Source organism: Puma concolor, chromosome A1 (genome assembly GCF_028749965.1).
Source record: "Puma concolor isolate L17-30 chromosome A1, mPumCon1.1.hap2, whole genome shotgun sequence".
In the NCBI taxonomy this organism is placed as follows: Eukaryota; Metazoa; Chordata; class Mammalia; order Carnivora; family Felidae; genus Puma; species Puma concolor.
Window position 1 is genome coordinate 90,444,690 of NC_141667.1, and position 23,624 is coordinate 90,468,313.

Sequence of the window (23,624 nt, forward strand, 5' to 3'; positions counted from 1 at the left end):
ATTGACTTCATTTGCCATCTTCAGAAATCACTGAAGTGTGTGAAACACATCATCGTTTGTGCAGTATCAAACATACATAATTTTAGCCTGGGTCCACTATTCCTTTGCCAAGATCTTGGTGGAGTTATGATTCAGATTCTTAAAAATGTAACTGAGAACAGTTTTGACCATAACTCAGCAAATTCCCTCTCAATTTTATGCTGACATTCTGCTTAAGTGTTAATCAAACATCACTGTTAGTGAAGGCTGGCAAAAACCTACCTGCTGTGCACCCCGTTCATTGCTGAGTGTTCGCAGTTCATCTGAATGGGCCACACAAATCTCATGCAGTGCTGCTAAATCACGAGACAGGTCAGTTCTAGAATGCTCTGTAGTGTCCGGAAGTTCAGGTACATTCTTTAAGAGAATCATAAAACTGCATTTACATACACAAATCTTTATAGTCACTTCTGAAAAGATCCTAATTGCTTATAGTAGACAGAATTTTTAACGTAATATTCTCTTAAACTTCTCTTAATGTTCTAAGGACTTACTGAAATGTAACATTCAGTGCTAATTCTGATAAAACACAGAATCTGTGACCTCAGCATTCACATCAAACCTAGGTTCTGGTTTTCTACCACATAATGGCAGAATATTGTACAGTACTGTTATTCTAAATAAATGGGTTTCCTAAACCCCTTTATTAAGAGTTCTGGGTTTTATTGATCTGGTATATAGGCAAAAAAAAACCCCAAAAAGACAAAACAACACAGTGTAACAGCTAATCTGGATTAAATGCAACCTAAACTTAAAATGCCTCTGTTCTTGCAAACTAAACTTCATTATTCAGCCGGTATATTTTGTTTGACTTTATCAGTATATATAAGAGTTACACTGTGAAAGTGTGATGAGAACATGTCAGGCCTGTAATTATCTGTGGACTATGCCCAAAACATTTGGTTATGTGTGGAAATGATCACTGTGAATTATGATATCTTAAGGTAACGTTCATTAAATAACTTAGTACTTTATTAGCACTAAATAATCAATGTTAGTTTCAGCCTGAGAATAAACTTTAACATGGGCTCAGCCTGCTGGTAGTTTTGAATAAATCCACTCCTCTCCCTAATGGTGATAATACTTGTTAATTAACTCAGTTATTCATTTATTCATGCAGTGAATGAAGGATTACAGAAATGAAAGACTGTAAGTGCCGAGGTCACTCAGTTAAGTGTCTGACTCTTGATCTCACGTCATGATCTCATGGTCTGTGGGTTCAAGCCCCACATTGGGCTCTGCCCTGGCAGTGCACAGCCTGCTTGGGATTCTCTCTATGCCTCTCCCCTGCCTGCCCTCTTGTTCCCTCTCTCTCTTAAAAAAAAAACCAAAAAACAAAACAAAACAAAAACTACAGTATTTGCCTTCAGGGAGCTTGCAGTCTCTGTAGAAGATACGTAAACGAATCACAGCAACACAGAGATATCAAAGATGTGCAGAGGACTCCTGGGAAGCAGAACAAAAGGTATTTGATTCAGGTTTAGTGCTCATCAAAGCCCTTCTGAAGGAGATACTTCAGGTGAGTGCTGAAAGATGAATTTGATTTTTGCAGGTGGTAAAGGAATACAAGAGCGTGAGGAGACAGAGTATTGGGAATTTGAAGCACTTTGAAAGGACACAATTTGAGGCCTAACTAGGAAAATGATGAGGAAGCGGGAATGTTGACACTTGTGGAGTATGAATGGAGTCCTAACCATTAATCTCAAGAATCTAAAAACTAGAAATATAGCTTAAGATAAAGCTAGCTGGTATTAAATACTGGACAGTTTGATTTTTGTATTTTTGAGAGTGTGTGTGAGCAGGGGAGGGGCAGAGAGAGAATCCAAAGCAGGCTGTCAGCAAAGCCTTGACGTGGGGCTCAAACCCCCAAACCACAGGATCATGACCTGAGCCAAAGTTGGATGCTTAACTGACAAGTTACCGAGGCGCCCCTTGACAGTTTTCAATTTTTTCAATCCTTGACCAGCTGTGTTTTTTTGATAATCAGAAATACTGGTATCTGCAAAACTTCCCTGAGTTCATATATAAGAAAGATGGACATTTGGCATTGGCCCCTGTATTTCTCAATTTTATCCTAAGTATAAACTTACGCTGTAAATAACTTTTTACACTTGTTTTTTATCCCTGAGGTTGCAAACTCGGTGCTGGTTGCTTTCATTGCATACTGGTGTGGCTTGTTTTTAACTGAATTTGAATACCTTAAGGCAGGACATGGGTACCTCAGTCTCCTACCATAGCATTCCCTAATGTCATACACCTGGCTAAAGTGATCACCTTTTTCATAAACTTGTTTTTTTATATGTGAACTGGATCACTAATGTATTTTAGTTTTTAATTGATTCAATGTCTGAAAATCTACAATCAAGAATATTCAACTTTACTAATACAGGATCTTATAAATTGTGTGTATATATGTATACATACTATTTGTATATAATTTATATGTATACAATTACATATATACACATAAAATACATATATATAATATATAAATTCCCTGTTTTATCATTACAGTTTATTTATAAAGGCCCAATTAAGACATAGGTAGTACCACTAAGTGAAGTGTAACACTAAATCCATGTATTTTATTCTAGAAAAGCCTCAAGAACACTCATTCCAGTCTATTTATTTAACCTGGTCAGATCTGAATCATCGATCTTAATTCAAATGCCATACACTAGCAGTTAAGTAAATACAACAACAGATTATCACAGTAAGGAGATTGAACAGCTAAAAGATGATGAACGTCAAGACAGAAATAAACATAAGTACTACAAAAGCCATAGTGAATACTTGGCATAAACCATTTAGTGTAGGAACAAATGGTTAAAATGAAATAATTTGGGAAAGCAGACGAAAATAGGCAGCTTTTTGTTTTGTTTTTTCCCAGATGGAAAATCTAAGCTATTGCTTAAATACATTAACTCTCAGCTATATTAACTATAGGTCTTAAAGTACTTCAAAAGTTACACACATACCCCAAGTTCATCTAAAAACATGATCATACGATGTTTGTTACTTTTGATAAATGGATTGACACCTTCCATATAGGGCTCCTAGAAACATAAAAACAAAAACCTTACAATTTATAGATCAAAAACAAACACTGATCGATAACCACCATACATGTAGCAAGAATTCTTACAATCTAATTATGCCCATCAATAGCAATACATGTTCACAAGAATTAATTTAACCATACAAATTTGTCTTCTAATAAAAGCAAATAACTGAGGAACTGGAATCTTTTTAATGAAAGAAATTCTAGATGAAAACACTGAGCAATGACCAATAACTTTTGACTTCCCAAAAACTTGACTGATAGCCTAGTTTTGACCAGAAGCCTTACTGATAACATAGTTGGTTAACACATATTTTATGTTACATGTATTCTCTTCTGTATTATTACAATAAAGCTAAAGAAAATAATAAAATCTTAAAATATATTTACCGTACTGTAATAGCCATAAGTGGACCTGTACAGTTTGAACCTGTTGTCAAGGGTCAACTAATTCAGATAGAATTACTGAGAAACTATTATTTGCCAACTGCCAAGATAAACATGAGCCAAACCCAGAGGTTTGAATGTAGCAGACTACAGATAATTAAAATGCAGTGCACTCAAGACTGCAACAGGAATATATACTACTCACAACCTGCTTCAGGATTCAGATAAATTCAAATGCTAAACCATACTACAAATTGCTCTCCATACTAAAATCTTAAGCCTGTTTAAAAACGTTCCATGTTGTAAAACAAAAAAGGCTTAACACAAACTCTTTTAAAATCAATAACAAATGGTAAGGAACTCTAGTCAATTCCAAAGAAACAGACATGAAAAGTAAAAGTAACATTATGGTTAGCAAAAATTAAAAACAATTAATAGTCACTGACTTTTGGCAAGGATCTGAAGATCAAAAAGTCCTACCTAAGAATTTTACTCCAAACTTAAAGGAAGTAACTGGACAATTTTGAAAGTATGTATGGATACTTGTTATAGCAGTATTTATAACAGTGACAAGTTGGAAGCCATCTAAATAATGAGTACAGGAGTATTTAACACCTACATGACAACATAATCATTAAAAATAATAAAATAGTTGTACAGCAAGAAGTTTGTTAAATACTGACAAAATCAGGCACCACGGTATGATCACCACTAAATATTAACAATGCTTAGGAAGTGGGATCATAGATGGATGTTTTAAAAACTCGTCTGAGTTATTTACAGTAAATGTTTATTATGAATTAATGAGATGGATTAAGGTATGTTTAAAAATCTACTTAGTGATTTTCTTTATAAAATAGCCACTATTGAAAATCTACCTAAACTGTCCATATTTCATGGTTTTATTATGTCAAAATTTCATTTGTAAGTGGCATTTTAAAGTATCAAAAGGTTTTACCTTAGCTCCAAATTCCACAAGATTTGCTAAGTTCTGCACAGATTTAGCCACTAATATCAGTGTTCTTGCAGCAATAGGAGACGGGGAATCTATGAGAGAGAATTGGGCACAGGTAATGACACTGACTCCAAAGGCATTTTCAGGTAAAGCATTATAAATTTAGCACTTTAATATTTCTTTACTGGGGGCCCCTGGGTGGCTTGGTTGGTTAAGCGGCTGACTCTTGATTTCAGCTCAGGTCATGAATGATCTCATGGTTCATGGGTTCGAGGCTCATGTCAGGCTCTGCGCTAACAGTGCAGAGCCTGTTTGGGATTTTCTCTCTCCTTCTCTCTCTACCCCTCCCCTGCTGGTGTACTCTGTTTCTTTCTCAAATAAACATTAAAAATAAAATTTGTTTACTGTTAAAAATACTAACACTCTTCCATTTAGAGCTGAATCTTTTTTGGGAATTACATGACCTGTATAAATCAAAAAACAAGTTAAAGGGGGTAAAGTTAAATAAACTGATCAATATTTATAGTTTGTGAAAAGGTTGGTGCTACAAGACTCAGCAGTTCTCAATTGGTTGGTATTTCAGAACACCTCAAAGACTGCTTTATCTTTATCGCTAAAGAAGGGTCATTCCACAAACCCTTCATGACAATTTGCAAAACTAATTTCAACCCACTCACGTTAGCAATTTGCAGTCTGTGCACTTCCCTACTCCCAATCTTCCAGTGACTACAAAATCACTTTAAAGCTCAATAACAAAGATAACATCTGGGACTTCTGCTTTATTTTAAGGAGAGAAAAAAAAAAAAATAGTATAGAATAAACTATGAAGATTAGTCAGGAGACCTTTCCCTATAGGATGTACATAGTAGGCTACAAATGAAAACTGTAGCTATTACATATAATCCCTGAAACATAACAATTACTTAACAGTAAAAATGCATAGCTAAGTCTATTTGTCTAATTTTAGATTGTACTTTTAATCTTAAGCTGAACTCTAAATAAGTAGTGCCTGGTGGCTAGGAGGCCAACATTCAGATAAACCAGTCTCTCCAAAATCTAAACTCTAATTCTTAATAGAACCAGAGATTTAACCATTTGAGTAGCAACAGAAGATAATGACAGACATCTGGTGACTATAATAAGGTAAAAATTAAGATTTAGTCCAAAATATGTTAAATACAACTTTGAGCTTCTAATTATCAAAATAAAAACGGTTCAGGTTCCTTCTGTTCCTAATGGCTCATTATTACATTTGGAGTCACAGGGATCACCGTTCCCCTTTCTTCCAAAGAAGCCTACGGCATCTGGAAGTCCTTCCATAATAGATACACGGGAAATAAGCAAACTCAAATCTGCTTTGTTGGGAGTTTAAACTGGCCAATTAAAACCTCTCCTCTCGGGGTGCCTGGGTGGCGCAGTCGGTTGGGCGTCCGACTTCAGCCAGGTCACGATCTCGCGGTCCGTGAGTTCGAGCCCCGCGTCAGGCTCTGGGCTGATGGCTCAGAGCCTGGAGCCTGTTTCCGATTCTGTGTCTCCCTCTCTCTCTGCCCCTCCCCCGTTCATGCTCTGTCTCTCTCTGTCCCAAAAATAAATAAACGTTGAAAAAAAAAAAAAAAAAACTTTATAAAAAAAAAACTTCTCCTCTCTACAGGGCCACAAGTATTTACAGAGCACTACTGAACCTGTAGCTATCATTTTAATGTGACCTGAAAATACAACTTGCAGTGGTAGTGATCGAGTCTAGTGTGGACTAAAAGCACAAGGAAAGCTCTTCCCAACCTGAAAAAGCCAAGTTGCAGATTGGAAAAAGTCATCATAATGTGAGTTTCAGACACAGGTAGGGATGGTGAAAGAGTGACACGTGTCTAGTCACGCCACCTCAGGCTTCAGATATTAGATAGAAAGAAAAGGTAAGTAAAAGTAGAGAGGGTAAATAGCAAAAGGAAGGAAGAAGAAAAGGGCACTTTGGAATGTTTATGTCAAGTTTTAGAACTTGATAATAAAAAATCAGATGTCAAAGATAAAATGAGATACAAGGTAAAAAAATAAAATCAGACGTCAAAGATATAATTTCTAATTTTTTTAATTTTAAAATTTTATCAAAAGCTGATTACCTGAGATGATATTAAACATCCGTGGATTCAGGATGGCAGGACAGATAAGTCGAAGAAAAACAAAACCACTGAATGGGAGGGAAATTTTCTTTTTTAGAAAACTATATATGTTACATAAAAATAATAAACAAAAGTTTTAATACTTGTAGAACCATGAACTATGAATTAATATAAGGAAGCCCAAACATAGCTTCAAGAAAATAATAAGCTAAAGTATCTTACTCTAAGAACATGTATCTCTGCTTCTTATACTAGTTGCTTTTCCCAAACTTGGAGTTTTCAGTTTATTCTGGGAAGATTTAGGTTGTATCTGTAACATTTACGGTCTTGGCAACTCTTTACTTATCCCGCGCTAGTAGTGCATCTTACACTTGCTTTGAGGAAGGAGGAGTATTAGGAACATTAAGAATTTCTGAAATACTATAGGAGTACAAATAAACCTTTTTATAGATACATAGTCCTGTACGGTCCTAAAACTTATATTCCCTCATTTCTTTCTTTACTTATTTAAATAGAATAGCCCTATAAAGTCGTTATAAATCAAGTTGATTATTCTGATTTTGTTAATGAATTACCAAAATAAGAGCCCACTGTAGTAGGGAAAAGTGACTTCCTGGTAAGTGAAAATGTATTCAATTTAATGTTGAAAAGCTTTTATGATAATAAAGAAAAAGACCTCACCTTCTCCATTACAGAGAGGGTAAACCAACTCCTCAGCATTTACTTTCCAACATCACAACAGTTCACTTCTTTTTGGACTCTTAGAAATGGTTGTTACTTCTCAGATAGCACTTATTGCAATTGTAATACACAATTATCAGCTCTTTAACTACCTCTTTTAAACTAATTTGTGAAGAATCTTGCATAAATTTTGCTTGAAAACATTTTAATACTTAAGTCTTTGAATCTGAAATCTCACCTACCAACATTTAATCATGAAAGAATTTCAGTATGCACGTCTACTTTCTGTGTATTTTTAGAGGGAATTTAACTTTCAAAAGGATACTAGGACCTACACTAGGGTCAGAAATCATCACCTTGGGCATAAGTGCCCCTTAAAAACCCTATAGTGTCAAACAATTCACATAGCAGAATTTCCTGCTGCATTTGCTTAACAATTATACTCATTTGAAACTGAGTTTACAAAAACTTTAATTTACATCATATACACAACTGTGCTGGAAACATGCTTATAATTATTTTCTAATTCTCAGTCACTACTAAAGCCAAGACATAAAGAATCTACAGTTCTTTAACACAGATGTCCTATCATTACTAACCAAGAGAAATTTTAACTGTAGAAAGAGTAGAAAACCTCTTTTACAAAACTCAGGCTGGAGGCAGGATTAACACACATTTTCAAAATCACCTGTATAGTATTTGTGTCTTGAGTGGTTGTCTAACTTTTTTTTAATGGGATATAAAATGACTGACAGTATATATTCTCCATAATATCTTATTATTAGACTGCTATATTCTCTGATGCTTTTGCACTGAATCTCCAGTTGTCTTCAGTGGGCTGGATGTACTTAACAAAAGCCTATAATAGCTTAGAGATTTTGACTGGATCTTAGAAGCCTGGCCTTTAGTTCTGCCTCAGCACTACATGACCTTAAGCAAACAATTTTAACCTCTTCTAGAGCTGCTTCCTTATTGGAAAAGTAAGTTAAAATAATGATAATGAAGTCCCTTTGTGTAAGATACAACATTCTGTGACTTGCCAAAGCAATTCCTCCTAATTACTGCACAGCAGGCACACAGAAACACAGCTTCACAACTAGACTGGAGATTAGCCCAGAGTCACAGACTATTATAAACCAAACAGTCAGTATCTCAAGGGTCAAATATTGCTCCTCCTTCTTAGCACCACATCAATTTGTTCCACTCCTCCCACTGTCCCCTTCCCTTCTCTTCTCTGTGCATATACGTGTATATGCCTATATGCATGTAGATATGTGTTGTGTATATGAAGAGTACTATATAAAGTTAGCTATAGGTCTTGTTGGTTACATAACTTTTAAACTCATTCTCTCTATAAGATAAAAAAATCCCAAATAGTTAACTATGAGTGTTCAGGTTTTTAGAAAACGTATACAGTAGCTAAATATCTCTTAGTAACTTCCAAAAAAAACCCACAGTAAAGTTATAGTTTCAAAGCCTCTGAACTCAGAAAATATTCAACAGGACTCTGACATCAAATCAGAGAAAAAAGTCTTCAATACTGTTAGTTGTTAGTCTTCAAATTTTCACGGTTACCCACTTGACTATCCATGCACGCTATACATAATGATATAATGAATGAATTGATGAGCCTTACCTAACAACTCTTGTTCTCATGGTCGTATTTGTAGGCCACTTGTGCTGGACAGATTTCTGTAAACACCCATAAATATATCTCAGTGTCCTGCCAAAACAACACAATTGTCTCAATACATGGAGTGGGGCAAAATGCTGATCTCACTGCAGCCAAAAGCTTAATTTGCCAAATACATGTTTTAATGCAACTTGCCTTCTTCTCCCCACCCCAAAAGTACTCTGCTACAAGTAACAACGCATTTAGCAAGGGATAACGAAAACAAGTTGTCATCAATTCGTTCAACTAGTTCTTTACATTAACTTTGGGAGAAATTTTACCATTTTTAGAATATTTCTGTATTAATGAAAAAGATGAAACAAAGTACAGGAATGAGGATACAGAGGAAATACTAAGTTTAGATGCCAGGAAGACAGATTTTTGACTTAAGTTCACTCCTACCTGAGTGAGTTCACTTACACTAACATCTGTTAGGCAGATACTAATTATCTGGTGCATATCTAACCAAGATATGTATGATCCCCTCAAATCTGAGACTATTAAGTCTCTATTCACTACCAAGTTACCGTAGAAACCAGACATAGTAGCCTATATAAAAAGGTTTTTATGTTAATGTAAACATGTCACCACAGTGGTTTCTTCAAGTCACTCTTTTGCCTTAAACACAATTTACCTTATAAAGATGAAAAACCCTAACTTTTTCAGAGTATAAAAACAGGACAGTGGAAAAGCTTACACATGTTTTAGAAATACAAATTTTTCAAAATGCAGATACACAATTTCTTGTCAAATTAATAAATTTCACCACTTACGGTGGAAGTATTTCTGAAGCCATGAATATTTTCTCCACAAGTTCTGAAAGTATGTTCAATAGGTGTGCTAAATTAGTGTTCACATCTTCATTTTTTTCTAACTTTGATGGACTTAACTAAGAGAAGGAATAAATCAATATAAATGCATCTTGCCAATGATAAATGCAAATGAATCAAGGCAATCAAATAGTTGTTTTCAAGGTTCTCTGTTTTTCCGTTTTTCAATCTGTTTTAGTCTTGGGGGTAAGTATAAATGGGAATTTTAAGGCAGTCTGCTCTTTGGAGCTCATTTACTATTAATTTCCAATTACTCAACTGAAGAATAAGCAGTGATTATTCAACACTTTTCAGCTATTCTGGGATTCATACCAGTGTTAAAGTTCTCTCTTACTCATTCACCATGCTTTACCATAGATTTTTATAGGCACACAAATTGAATTAGACATTATTTAAAAACTATATATATTCTCAACTAGAAGACAAAACCCCATCTTTAGTGGCCACGTATTCACAAATATACCAGGAATATGAGAAGAATGATTACCATAGATTATACAATCTATTTTGATTATATTTATTTGGAAAAAAAATGATTAAAATAGAAAGGGTTTTCTGAATGCCATAGGCAGAATAATGAACGTTTCTCAACATTTTTCCATTACCCCTTGAAATCTAAGAGCTCTGATCTAGAAACAATGGACTAGATTTATCTACATCTAAACTCCCTAGCCTGAATCCAGTGTCCACAGACTCTCTTCAGACTTTCTCCATTTCTGTATCCATTTCAGTTAGGCCAACTATGTCATTACCCCAGGTTTTCAACACTAAATCAATTTCTTCCCTCTATGTTAATTAGTAAAAACTGGCAACTTGGCGCAAAATTAACATCTGACAGGTCCCAGTGTACGTTATCAAAAGCAATTCCTTCTTTTATTAACTTGGTATCAGATCTAAAAAATGTATTTAATATCTTCCTTCTATAGATGTTCTTTCTACCTTGAAAATCAGATGAGAGAAGAGCCATGTGAGATTCCATTCTTTATCTTAATGGTTTATTATGAATATACACTGAAGGCTTAATAATGAATCCTAAAAGGATGCTTTTATCTGCTTTTGAATGGATATCGTACTTCTTTCCCCCAAAAAGCCTTCAAGGACACCCCTAGTTGTTATTATGAAGTGTTTCAGACCTTAACTATGTTATAAAATGTTAAGTCTCCAGCAAAAACTTCAATTTATGTTATATACACTTTCTGAAAGCAGCATATCCTTTATCATTAGTACAGCAGGAGAAATGAGAAAGTACTTTCATTAATTCCTGGTGCAATTTCTGATTTTTAATCTCAAAGTACATCTTTTTTAAAAAGTCTGTTTTGTCTAATGTTTTTCTAAATGTCTCACAAAATGTGTAAGTGCTCTGATGAATAATTTTAGAAGCTAATATATTTGCCTTAAAACATAATTAGCTATAAAGCATTACCTATTAAAATACACCCTTTACTTAAATACTTAAACATGAAATTCGTACCTCGCAAGACTGCTTGCTTTCCATGATCTTTAAAATTGAGTCTTTCAAAGCATGATGAACAAACTGTGTAGCAGTGGCTTTCATATACTGCTCCATCAAGGTGCTCGCAAGTGTTGTGGCTCGAAATAGAGTAGTGGCTTCATCTACACAAGTATTTATTTTAAAAGATTATTTGTAAAGGACCGTACTAATGTGAACGAGACTGGAAATTAACTTCATTTTTAAGTACCTCATTTGTATGCAGCATTGAAGTACTGATTATAACAACCTATATTTCTAAAACTTAACTCTTCAAAGGACTTTACTACTTCATTAGATCATCAACAGAAGGTGTTGACACTGCCATATTCATAAGAAGAGAAAAAAAAGGCTTAAAATGATTCTATGACCTGTAAGACCAAAGAGCCAGTGAGTGACAAAACTCCTATCGGAATTCAGCTTTGCTGTCCACTGAGCCCATGCTTTGAAACTCTGAGTTGATTTCCAAATCAGAATATAATTATGTGGTATAAACAACTAGACCTATCATTTGGATCATTCTGTAGTGTGTAAAAACACCAAGTCTCTATCATATATACCTGAAACTAAGAAGATATTCTATGTCAATTATACTTTCATTTTTTTTAATGCAGAAAATGAAACCCCCCCCCCGCCCCACAAAATCCCAGTATAAGTCATTAGCCTAAAGTATGGCTATTGATGACCTAAAAAACACAAACACTGCCAAAAATGACAATCTCAGTGTAACATATGGACCATCACTTTATCCTTCCTGACAAATCTGTATGTTTTTACATATTCTATGATTAGGAGGAAATAGTTCTAGTTTCTACAATTTATTGGGGAACCTAGAAGCAAGCACCGTTACTGAGCCAAAGTGCTAGTTGGAAAGGGGTTAATTGTGACAAATATGTAAGCTGTTACAAAGCACCGTGGATCCAGCTGCATTGCTACAAATAAAATGCAACCATCACTCAACTTTTGTGCAATGGATTAGTAAGTCAAATATAAACAAGAGAACATGGTAAGTCTACCAAACTGTTCTTAAAATCAAGTACCATGTGCCATGAATAGGGACAAAAAGTCACTTTCTTATGGCTTCTAATAGTTCACCATGACAGAGACTTGTTTGAAATACTAACTGCTCCCCACAGCCAAATGTTAGCCAGCCCAAGAATTTTAAAGATGATGTCATTTTAAAGTATCACACCAAAACGTCCATACTTTACCTTCCATGCTTATTTCTCTGTCATTTAGTGTACATAACAACAATGATTCAAGCTTTTCATGAAGAAAAATCCTCAGTAGGATGCTAGCCAGTAGTGTTCGGTCCTGTCCACATACATGTGATAAAGCATAGACTACATGAAGCTCCTTTTGCAGTATAAGCTAAAAAGGACATCAAGAAAAGATTGTTGAAAGTATGCGGCATTAAACTCTCAATGAGACTAACAGGAATTGTGTTATGTTCTTCTATTCAGAAATCTGTTCTATTGAAAACATCTGTTAAAACTAGAATGCATTTATCACCTACATATCTATAGTCTCTTAAGACCAACATCTTCCTAGCACAAGGCTTTTCAACCTTCTGTGCCTATCACTGTGCATTAAGCTATACCATTACTATATTTAATGGATCTTTTATTTAAATGTTAAATATTTCTGTTAATAATTCCATCAAAAATAATTAGACTGGTAAATAACTTAATACCTCTTTAAATTCACTGTACTCTTCTTCTGGCATGATTTTTTCCATAGAATATCGTGCTCGGACACGCAGGGATCCTGGTTCAATACCTTTTAATGGTATATGGGAGCTCAGCAAAAACCATTCATCTGTGGCATGCCCTTTCTGTAACCGGCTCAACTGGCAGCGCATAAATACTTTGATAGAAAAACATCAAATGATTACCATCTAAAAAGATGACACTATAATTAGTCATACAAGTACATTTTCCTGACATTTTGTTTTCTCTATAGTGTTAGATGCTTTAAAGGACTTTTCAGTGGTAACACAAAACCAAGAGTTGACACTTCATATACTTCATTCACTTACTGAATGCCTACTGTGTGCCAGACTATGGTGCGCAAGGACATGGGACACAGACATGATTAAGACATGGTCTCTGACTTGCATTGGAGGTCACTGTCTAGCCAAGAAGGCAAGAAATCAATTATGGTTCCATGTGGGAAGTGCTGTAACAGTGCTTAATGCTACCGAAGTACAGAGAAATAATACATAATTCAGCCAGTGGAGGTTAAAAATCCATTCCAAACAGGTAACCCCTAAAGCTAATGTGTAACAGGATGTGGAAGTGTAGCTAAAGAGAAAGGCAGAGAAAAAGAAAAAGAGAGCACAGTTCAAACAGAAGGTACAGCGGGGACATTTAAAATCCATGGATTACTTAAGAACTATTAAGAAGGCTGGCATACCTAGAGAGGACATGCCACAGATACACTATGAAAGCAGTGGGAGGAGTGAGTGAGGAAAGGGCTTTTCTTCTCTGTTTACCAGGGGTTTGGATTTTATGTTTGAAGTAATGGGAAACCACTAAAAAAATGTTAACCATTTAAATAGTACAGAAATTACAGAATAACTATTTTACAGAGAAAAATTCAGGCTTTGATCTGTTAATGCCTATCATTTCTTTCCCTACGCCTGACTTTTAAGAAGGTATTAGCCTAATTCACTCTGGTGTGAACTGTTAAATCCCACTGCCACCTGCTTCAGCAAGAGGCTGGGCAAAGGTGTGCTACCAAGAACAAGCACTGAGAAGGTTCATCAGAAATGAATAAATAGTAGACTAATTTAAAGAAAAAAAATTAATAGAGTGCTTTTATTCACTTACACCAAACTATATGGAAAGAGGAAAAACCTAAACAGTAGAAAGAAGGGATAGTGGAAGCACCACAGAAAGAGGGCCGCTCTCACTGTCCTCTCGTTCTTCCCATCTACTGGGGAGAGGAAGATGAGAGAGATGATACAGAGTTTAGTAACAAGGACTTAAGTTTACAGTAGGTACAATTTAGCGATATTGGCCTTTTTTTTCTTAAACGTTTTCTCAACAAAGCTTCTCAGAAGTACAAAAAGAAACTATGTTATTAAATTATGCCATTTGCTCTTTTGTAAATCTCCATTTTAGACTACATTTCATATAAATTTAAAAAGTATGTAAAACGTGTTTTACTTCAGTAAGAAATTTCTGTATCAACTTACAGATATCAGGATCTTTGCTTTTCTTTGTTTTGTTACTAAGGGTTATTTCAAATCTGTTAATGTCAGGAGGAAGATCACTAAAGGAGCAAAAAGAAAAAGAATTAACAAAATATCCTGGCATCAAACTATCTAATTCTTTTATTTCTAAGTATCAAATAAGTTCTTTATATCTGCTACTAAACAGTTTGAACATGCTGGATTTAAAAATGGATACAAAACATGTTATTACCTGTAAGACAGGAATGCAGACAAGCAAATCATTCCTACTATCTTTAACCTCAAGTAAATCCTGGAAACCCTTGTAAATATTTTCTGTGTGTGTGTTAGTAAATGATTTTGTAGTTGTCAGTAACACTAATTCACATTAGTAACTAGGTGAAAAACCAAGGACACAGCACTTCAGTAATCAAAAGTGACCAAATACAGCAGGAAAAAAAAAAAAATATGTACTATTAAAACGCCTGGACTGGTACCTTGTTCTGACCATTGAGATACAAAGATGATGGGGGGGAGGAAGGGAAGGGACCACGAAAGAAAATGCAACAGGATAAAAGAAAATGATTTAATGTAATAATAAAATAAGACTTACTCAAAGACAAACTCTTCTGACCATACCGGGTTTTGCCCTTCCCTTGCATGAGTTTTTGCTACCTGGACACTGTTCAGGTAGATGTTACAATATGGATTTGTAAAATGTTTTACGGGGAGTTTATGGGCTTCTTCAATGTGTAAAACAAGACTGCTGACCTAAAGGAAACACAAAAGTTATTACCCCAGATGTCAAGACTTATGCATTAGGCTTCAAAAGCAATTAGTATAAAATAACAACCAACCAACCAAAAGTGACTTATTTTTCTCCTTTCTTTAGAAAATATGACCTGTAATTACATTTTCCTCCTGTGTGATATATAAAATACAACATTCAAGCATTTGAAATAATTCTTCTCACAAAAAGTGCACTTTTATTTTACAAGTTAATCCTCCAATTATATTCTTGCATTAATTTAATGAAATGCATCTTTTTTACTAAAAAACAGTGGTTCAGAGAAAATGAAACAGAGGATTTTTTATTAATGCAAGTAAACAATTGTCACCACCCAAATCAAAATCCTCTAAGTTAAAATAAAGCTCATTTGGAAGATTTATTTCTATAAACCTCTACAGCTAGAAACTATTTTTATTTTTTAATTTTTTTTTTTTTAAGAGAGAGTGTGACAGGGGGAGGGGCAAAGAGAGAGGGAGACAGGATTCGATGTGGGGCTCGAACCCACCAACCATGAGATCATGACCTGAGCCAAAACCAACTGCTAGACATTTAACCGACCGAGCCACCAAGGCGCCCCCAGAAAATATTTTTAATACACTGATTATGCCTTCTCGTTTTACAGAAAAATATACAAATCCAAAGAAACTAAGTTATTTGTCAGTTTTGGCCAAAACCTAGACCATTCGCTTTCTAATACCAGGCCCTCTTTCCCTCTAGCCATACACTACTTGTGTGGCATTGGACAAGTTGGCCTGACCTCCTCTATAATAACATTAGGATAAAGTCTACACTGCAAGTTGTTGTAAGGATTAGCAATAATATGTGTAAAAGTTCCAGGGGCGCCTGGGTGGCGCAGTCGGTTAAGCGTCCGACTTCAGCCAGGTCACGATCTCGCGGTCCGGGAGTTCGAGCCCCGCGTCAGGCTCTGGGCTGATGGCTTGGAGCCTGGAGCCTGTTTCCGATTCTGTGTCTCCCTCTCTCTCTGCCCCTCCCCCGTTCATGCTCTGTCTCTCTCTGTCCCAAAAATAAAATAAATGTTAAAAAAAAAAAAAAAAAAAAAAAAAAAAAAAAGTTCCAGCAGAGTACCTGCAAAAGGGCTCAAGAGATAAAAATGGTAACTTTATAAAGTTTCACACAAGACACAATATGCAAAAACTTAGTCTGATTTTTTAGAGCTTACAAAATGTTAAATTATGATTTGAGAACATATAACAATTATGTGTATAATTAAATGTCCTTGGAGAAAGGGTTATTAGACTTTTGATTACAGGAACTATAACTTACAGTCATCTAAATATTAACCATTTATTCACTTGAAATAGAGCAATATATTAAATTCACAAAGATTACTAGAAATTTCCATAAATAAAATAAATACTCTACTAAATGTTCCTCATAACTCCAAGAATGTTAAAATTACTTAACTTTTTCCAACTATCTAGGGATAGCTATTAAAAAAAAAAAGATATGGAGGGTATAGAGTTGATTTTACATAACCTAGGAAGCAAGAGAAACCCCAGCTTAACTCTATAAAATGATCACATATGACATGTTAAGGTTCAAATAAGACAGGATACTAGTTATGTAATAGGTTTCAAAAGCAATTACTATAAAGTGAAAAACTGAAAAGTTTCCTGGGATTAATGCTTAAAGTCAGATGATTTTTTTCAAAAAATACCTTTAGTTCTACCTTTTTAAAGCAGGCCAAAGTCATTTTTTGAGGAAAAAAATAATGAAAGTGCCCAACAGAATGGTTTTTGTTGTTGTTGGTTTGGTACTGTTATTTTAAGTAGAAGAAATAAAATCCTTGGTATGTATTCAAAAGATGGCATTATGGACTAAGTACCCACTTAGGTATATAAAGAATATTCTCATAAATAACTATTTCTCCTACTACTGAAGCAAGCAGAAGCATGGTTTTAAAATTCCTGGAAAGACAAACTTCTCTTCAGAATTCAAAAGTGTTTGTAATGTTGCCCAAAACAGTTCAGCTAGAAGTAAAAATGAAGAGCAAAGTAACAAAGCAAAATGTGACAACCTCAAATCAAAGAAAATTAAGTTTCACCTGACGCAGGCGTTTATTAGATGTCCCTGGACTACTTTTCCGTAAACTGCAGAATGCCTGCAGACCTTTCATCCAATCCTACAAAAAAATGACAGCATTTCAAAGAAATATACTATACTTTATTCAGTTTCTGATCATTTTTTTTTCCAAATTCAAGAGTTATTTCCTATTCCAGACTGCCATTTCTACACTCAACAGTATGTTGCACTTTAATACACTTGTGGCCCCATAAAGTTAAAACAATGACCAAAACTATTATAATAATTCTTAAAACTGTATTTCTGTAGAATCCCTAAATTAATGTTAAGTACACCATGAGTGATCATTAATTAGTCCCAAGCTAAAATTATATATGGTCATTAAGCAGTCATGTTTTGTGAAAGGAGGGCTGAGTACCAAACCAATTGACCGTGTTTTGACTGGTTTGATGACGAGTACTCTAATCTTACCTTAGACCAGGATATAGGTAGAAACGTGTAAGGGGATCTGGGTTATTGATATAAGCTTTTCAAATGGAACATTAAAAAAAATTTTCAGGCTAATATTCCAATTAAATTGAAGCCATTTATTTTTAAATGTTTATCTAGTGGTCTGGAGAAAGGAGAGAATCATCTTAGGTTTATCAAAAGTCTAAATGCTTCACGTTGGCTTACATATTTCCACAAAGTCCTGTACTACTGCTTTATTCAGTTTTCTCTCTAGCTTGTTGGCTATTTCAATCAGTCTGAACTCTGTAAATGTTTAGAGAACATCTTTATAGAACAAATTAAGACCAAATCAATTACCATAGCTTCAGAAATAGAAGAGTAACCACAGATCCCACAGGCCACCAAAGTAACAGAAACTGGAAATACCAGTAGTATTTTTGGACTTTAAGTGGTATACAGAAATAAAGAAGATGAAGTGTATATATAAGTACAAAAAGAAGATGTCCTATTTATACTGAAATGTCATGGAGTATAATAACACATTTTTATTTAGAAAGAGGGATCATAGTGAAATAATTGGAAGGCTGGATAATGAAGTTTAAGTTTCTTTGCTAAGTCAATTTCTAGCATTAAAAAAATATATATCTAAGTTACCGAAATGTTTTGAACTCTACTTTTTGCATGTAAATATTAGGAATAGTACCCACAAAACAAGCTTTTTTCTGTGCTATATGTTAATATTTATTTGAAATATTTTGGAAAGATTTGAAACATGACATTCAATTATGAGCCATAAAACATAATGTGGCTCATTCATCAAGTTTATTCTAGGGTCTGAGATAGTTTCATAATTTACAAATCAGGCACACATGCCCGGATCCAGTTTAAAGAGTTTCTGCCTCATATCTAGAGTTGGCAAGTTATCTTCTATTTACAACAAAGTTGTTTTCTTTGACCTCTTAACCACCTTCTGATTCCTTCCATAGACTAGAAGCAGAACAAATATCACCATATTTGTACAAAATACCAGTAAACGCCCCTGAAACATTACGGCTCAAAGAAATCAAAGTGTCTTCACAACACACCTTAAAATTTAATAAAAGTTTTAAGAAGGGCATTGCATATGGATCAATGCCCAGTGCTGAAAGTAGACATTACATGCAGAGTAGGAGAAAATAGAAAATTCCTAAAATACTTTTCTTTTTGATGACTGAACTTCTATCTTTAGGAATGGACTAGTGAAGAATAACAGTGCCTGTTAGCAAAACTAACTGGCTTACCTTTCAGTTGTACTGAGAATATCTATAACCTTTCTGCAGAGGGGATTTTAAATGAGCATTTTCAGCTGGACTCAACATCACAGAGTATTTAAAGGTCAATTTAAAATGAGGTTTTCATTCCTAATAGCCCTTCACTGCGGCTTTCTGCATTTCTTTCAAAAAAATTTTTACACATCAAAGTTCTCATCCCTTGAAATAAAAAGATTTCAGTATTCCTTTTTATGCCTTTATCATAAATGTAATAGTTTTCTATTCTAGTTCAAAAGAAAACATGAGCTAAATAAAAGTTTGCAGTAGTTGAAAAAAACAATGAACTTACCTCTGCTTGTTCTGGAGTTTCTCCTGCAAAGTAAAAAATGTAATGTTCTTCACTAAAGTGCTGAACCACTATCTGAAAACAGTTTGGCCTTTAAAATACAAACAGAAAAGTTATTAGGAAGCTTAATTAAAAGCATTAAAACACACCAACTTAAAAAAAAATCAGAACATACAATTATATAATGTCTATCAATTAACATAATTCTTAATTTTGAGAACTACTCCATTGTACCAGATCATTCCTGGGGAAAAATAAAATGCCAGCTGCATTTATTTTAGACAACTTTTTGTCCGCACCGCTGAAATTTTATGAATCCTTCAAAGTTTCAAAATGCTTTATGCTAGAATTGTCCATCTAAATATTTTTTGAAGCAAAATGTTACTAAATTCACCACTTCAGAATGATATATAATATACATTTAGATGTGCTGGAAAGACTAGACATGTTCTTAGACCAAAAATGTTCTTAATGGTTATCTCTCCATGGATTGTGGGTAATTTTTTAAAATCTATTTTTATGTATTTAAAAAAAATTTTTTTTACAACTGACCATCTATCCTCATCTGTTAAAATGGAAACATCATCTGCTCACACATATGCTTGTTCTGATGATTAAGTAACCCAATGGCGATACACAGTATATGTTAGTTCTTGTCCTCCAATAGCACACACCATTACTAGCATTCATTTGACAGGGAAGTACATTAGATAGTACTTTGTATCTTTTTTGAAGATGGACTGGCTTTCCAACTAGACTTGAAAATGATCATAAAATGTTTTTTAAGGACCTTCATGTGTTTGAAACTCAATAAATGTTATTTCTAGTTGCCTTCACCAAAGATTATATCTTTTAATGTTAGGAGGCCAGAGCAAAATACCCCAAGTACAAGCTTACACATTTATTAAAGATAAAAACCATCCTTTCTTGTTTTGAGAAGGCTATAAAAGAATAGAAAATACCAATTAGAAACTTCAGGATCCAAAAGCATCTTGAATCAGTCTGACCTTCCTGGCTTCATAAATTATAAACAAAACAAAAAACAACGTTTGAAATCACTAGAGAACAACGAAAGCAGCTAAGACTTGAGAGGCCAAGATCACAGTGAGATGAGCCTGCCTTTCTCCACAGCTTTTCCTTTCAAGGTGGTGCCAGTTTCTAACTGTGTAGGGCAAGAAGCTGAAACGCTAAGCAGAAAGCCGCATCTGAGAGGCTCAAAAGCCAAACCAGCACATTGAACAGTTTCATATTGCTAGGAGACAAATGACTATGACTTTGGGGCCTTTAAAAGAAATGGCTTTGAGATAAGACGCCTACAGGGCCATGCCTTGAGAATAAGGGTAAACCAGAAATAGAACGGCCTTCACTAATACATCCATTATACCTCCAATTGATCCCTGAGGGGACTCATCTGGCAGAAGAACAATCCTTTCTGGAGGCAATAACATTATCCATAGCTTCTACAGTTTTTCATACAGAATTGTCCACCATTTAGTCAAACATAAGTAGACATCCCAGGAATCATGATCAAATGACTGAAAAGCCAAAAAACGAAAACAAAAACAAAAACCAAAAAACAAAACAAAAAAAACCAAAGTGGAAAGACCTACATATAATCCAGATGCTGTTTGATACAACTTTCAAATAGCTGTAATAAAAAGGTATAAGAAAACAGGTAACAAAATAGACAATTTTGCCGGATAACTACATCCATAAAAGAATCAAATGGAAATTCTAAATTGAAAAATGTAATTAATAAAATTAAGACCTCAAGAAATGCATTCAATTACAGAAGAACAGATTAGTGAATTGAAAGTCAAGTAAGAATACCCAGCCTGAGGCACATAAAGGAAAATGATATGAAAAACGTGGAAAAGTATGTCATAGACACATGGGACATAAAGATGTAACATGTAACATGAATCACATAGAGCAGATGCACAAGAATGTGGCGGAAGAACTGTTTAAAGAGATTATAACCAAGAATTTTCTGAAACTGGCAAAAGACATCAGTGTCAAACTGAAGAAGCTCTGCTAACATTATGGTAAAGTGTTTTTTTGTTTTTAATTACCGGAGGCACATTACATTGTTTAGCTACTAAAAATCTAAAGAAAAAGCTCAAAGCCACCAGAAAAAGATAAAATATAGTACACCTCAAAGAGAAAAAAAAAAAAAAGCGATTATTTCTAAGAGACAATCAGAATCAGAAACAGAAGAAAATGCTGGAAGGCAGAAAAATATCTTTAAAATACTGAAAAAAATGTCAACTTAAAATTTAATATCCAGTAAAAGCATTGCTCCTAAATGAAGATAAACAGTAAATACTGCCACAAAGAAAGATTAAGCCTATGAAAAGATAAAAAGTATGAAACATTCCCACATAAATATTCACTACAATAACTCAGTCACTGAAATGTTTTTCAACTTGTCCTGCTGGAATGATTATATTTAAAGCAAAACCATTTGAAAGTGAGAAGTTTAATATAAAGAAATAGAATGCTTAGAGACCTCTTAATATTGAAAATGATCTGGAAAAACCACATAGCTGTGCAGCTAAAGCAGTTTAGGAAAACATGCACAGTTCACCTCTACTACAGGGGCTGTCGTTAACTTTCACATTCCATTCCACGCACAAGCCACAGGTCAGTGTACAGGCTTCTAGCCATACCCAAAGCAAGAAACGTTCAGTGTTAGCCATGTATTTTAAAGAAAAAAATTGCTGCATTCATCCACAATTTCCCCTTTTGTACTATCACATTTGCATTCCAGGATACAAAATCTGGTATCAACCTCTTTTTCACTAGTCCTACTATCTGGTAGAAGTGTCTGTTCATTTCCTTGATATTGCTGATGTTTTTCTTGGCATCCATTCTTTCTTGGTGCTACCCAACTATTTCACAGTAAGGCCCCCCAAAATAAAGTTGATGATGGTAAGCTGGCATACTTTGAAAAAAACTCAGGGGCACCTGGGTGGCTCAGTCGGTTAAGTGTCTGACATTGGCTCAGGTCATGATCTCACAGTTCGTGAATTCGAGCCCCATGTAGGGTTCTGTGCTGACGGCTCAGAGCCTGGAGCCTGCTTCAGATTCTGTGTCTCCCTCTCTCTCTCTGCCCCTCCCCTGCTCATGCTCTATCTCTGTCTCTCAAAAATAAACAAACATTAAAAAAAATTTAAAAAAAAACTCAGTTCTTTAAAATAAAAGATGTACCTAAGTTCCCATGAACATAACTTTTTCATACCACGTTTAGACTTGGTCTCATTAAATACAACATCTTCAAATTCTTAAAAGCCACCTTCTCCAAGAAGCAAGCTGTGATCTTGCAGCAAATGGAAAATGTGTATTTACTGCTCTTCTACTACCTGAAACTCCTTTCTTAATATTAACCGTAACAGGAATAATTCAATCTCTTTAAATTGCATTAAAAGATAGTCTTTCCTTAACTCTAGCAGTCATTCCTTTAATTGGCAAGTGTAATGTTAACCTTTCTTTTTGATAACTGCAAACTGGTTTTCAGTCCACTTGCGCCTGTTCATAGAAAGTACGTCAAAATAATGGTACAGCTTTTCCCCAAATTTACACAGATGTAGCTTTCTTTGTCTTAATAATTCTTTAAGGTTATTACTGAAATTATACATAACAATAGGGAGTCATTTTTAACCTCATTTTTCCAAAGTTGAATTTCTGCTTTGAATCCATAAGGTATGAGAACATATTAATATACTTTTGTGTTCTACTTCTAATTCTGAGGAAGTTTATCCATTCTTCAACTAATCTGTAAAGTGGGAATCATTCACCAAGAAGATTTTTCTCATAGATCATAACACTTCAGCAAAACTCTTCTTCTGGATGACTTACAGACTCTGGTCTCAAACAGCAGAGTGGTATTCTGATCCTCTTTCCTCCCATAAAGCTGAAAACATGTGCAGCTGAAGCAGCTTGGATTTTATACGACTCCATTTTATAATATTTAGCGTGGAATTCAGGTCCAAAGACAGACTTTTACTATAAGAGCCTCTCTGTATTGCTTATTTTCCAGAATGAGTTTTTGATGTAAAAATCTTTAAATGTTCCTATCATGAAGCTTCATCACCGATCATAAACTTAAATACTATTTCTGCAAGATCTTCTTGCAGAAGATATAAATTAATTTACTGTTTTAAATACTTTATCCTCAGCAATTTCTTTGGTAATCCTTTGAGTAGCCAACAATGTACTTCCAAGTATTTCTCTAATGTTTGCAGATTCATCAGTGTGTAGTGAAAATGTCACCTCTGGATCTGTATACAGCCTCTATTATTTGATACACCCACCAATGCATTTACTGATAATACTATCTGAA

At 34.6% G+C, this 23,624-nt stretch overlaps 1 protein-coding gene across 2 annotated transcripts in view; it reads right to left on the reverse strand.

Annotated features, from left to right (window-relative positions):
* The window catches only part of RASA1 (RAS p21 protein activator 1), a 110,820-nt gene that overhangs the window by 1,835 nt on the left and 85,361 nt on the right, over positions 1 to 23,624 (reverse strand). Inside the window, exons 12-24 of one of the 2 annotated variants that reach the window (XM_025924799.2) lie at positions 19,286 to 19,373; positions 17,259 to 17,336; positions 15,017 to 15,174; positions 14,428 to 14,504; positions 12,922 to 13,094; positions 12,440 to 12,599; positions 11,211 to 11,353; positions 9,683 to 9,798; positions 8,874 to 8,960; positions 6,557 to 6,624; positions 4,446 to 4,534; positions 3,018 to 3,095; positions 262 to 396 (exon numbers count right to left, since the gene is read on the reverse strand). In XM_025924799.2, the coding sequence (XP_025780584.1) occupies positions 262 to 396; positions 3,018 to 3,095; positions 4,446 to 4,534; positions 6,557 to 6,624; positions 8,874 to 8,960; positions 9,683 to 9,798; positions 11,211 to 11,353; positions 12,440 to 12,599; positions 12,922 to 13,094; positions 14,428 to 14,504; positions 15,017 to 15,174; positions 17,259 to 17,336; positions 19,286 to 19,373 (1,450 nt within the window). The remainder of the gene's footprint in view (positions 1 to 261; positions 397 to 3,017; positions 3,096 to 4,445; positions 4,535 to 6,556; positions 6,625 to 8,873; positions 8,961 to 9,682; positions 9,799 to 11,210; positions 11,354 to 12,439; positions 12,600 to 12,921; positions 13,095 to 14,427; positions 14,505 to 15,016; positions 15,175 to 17,258; positions 17,337 to 19,285; positions 19,374 to 23,624) is intronic. The other variant, XM_086697277.1, reaches the window with a different exon arrangement.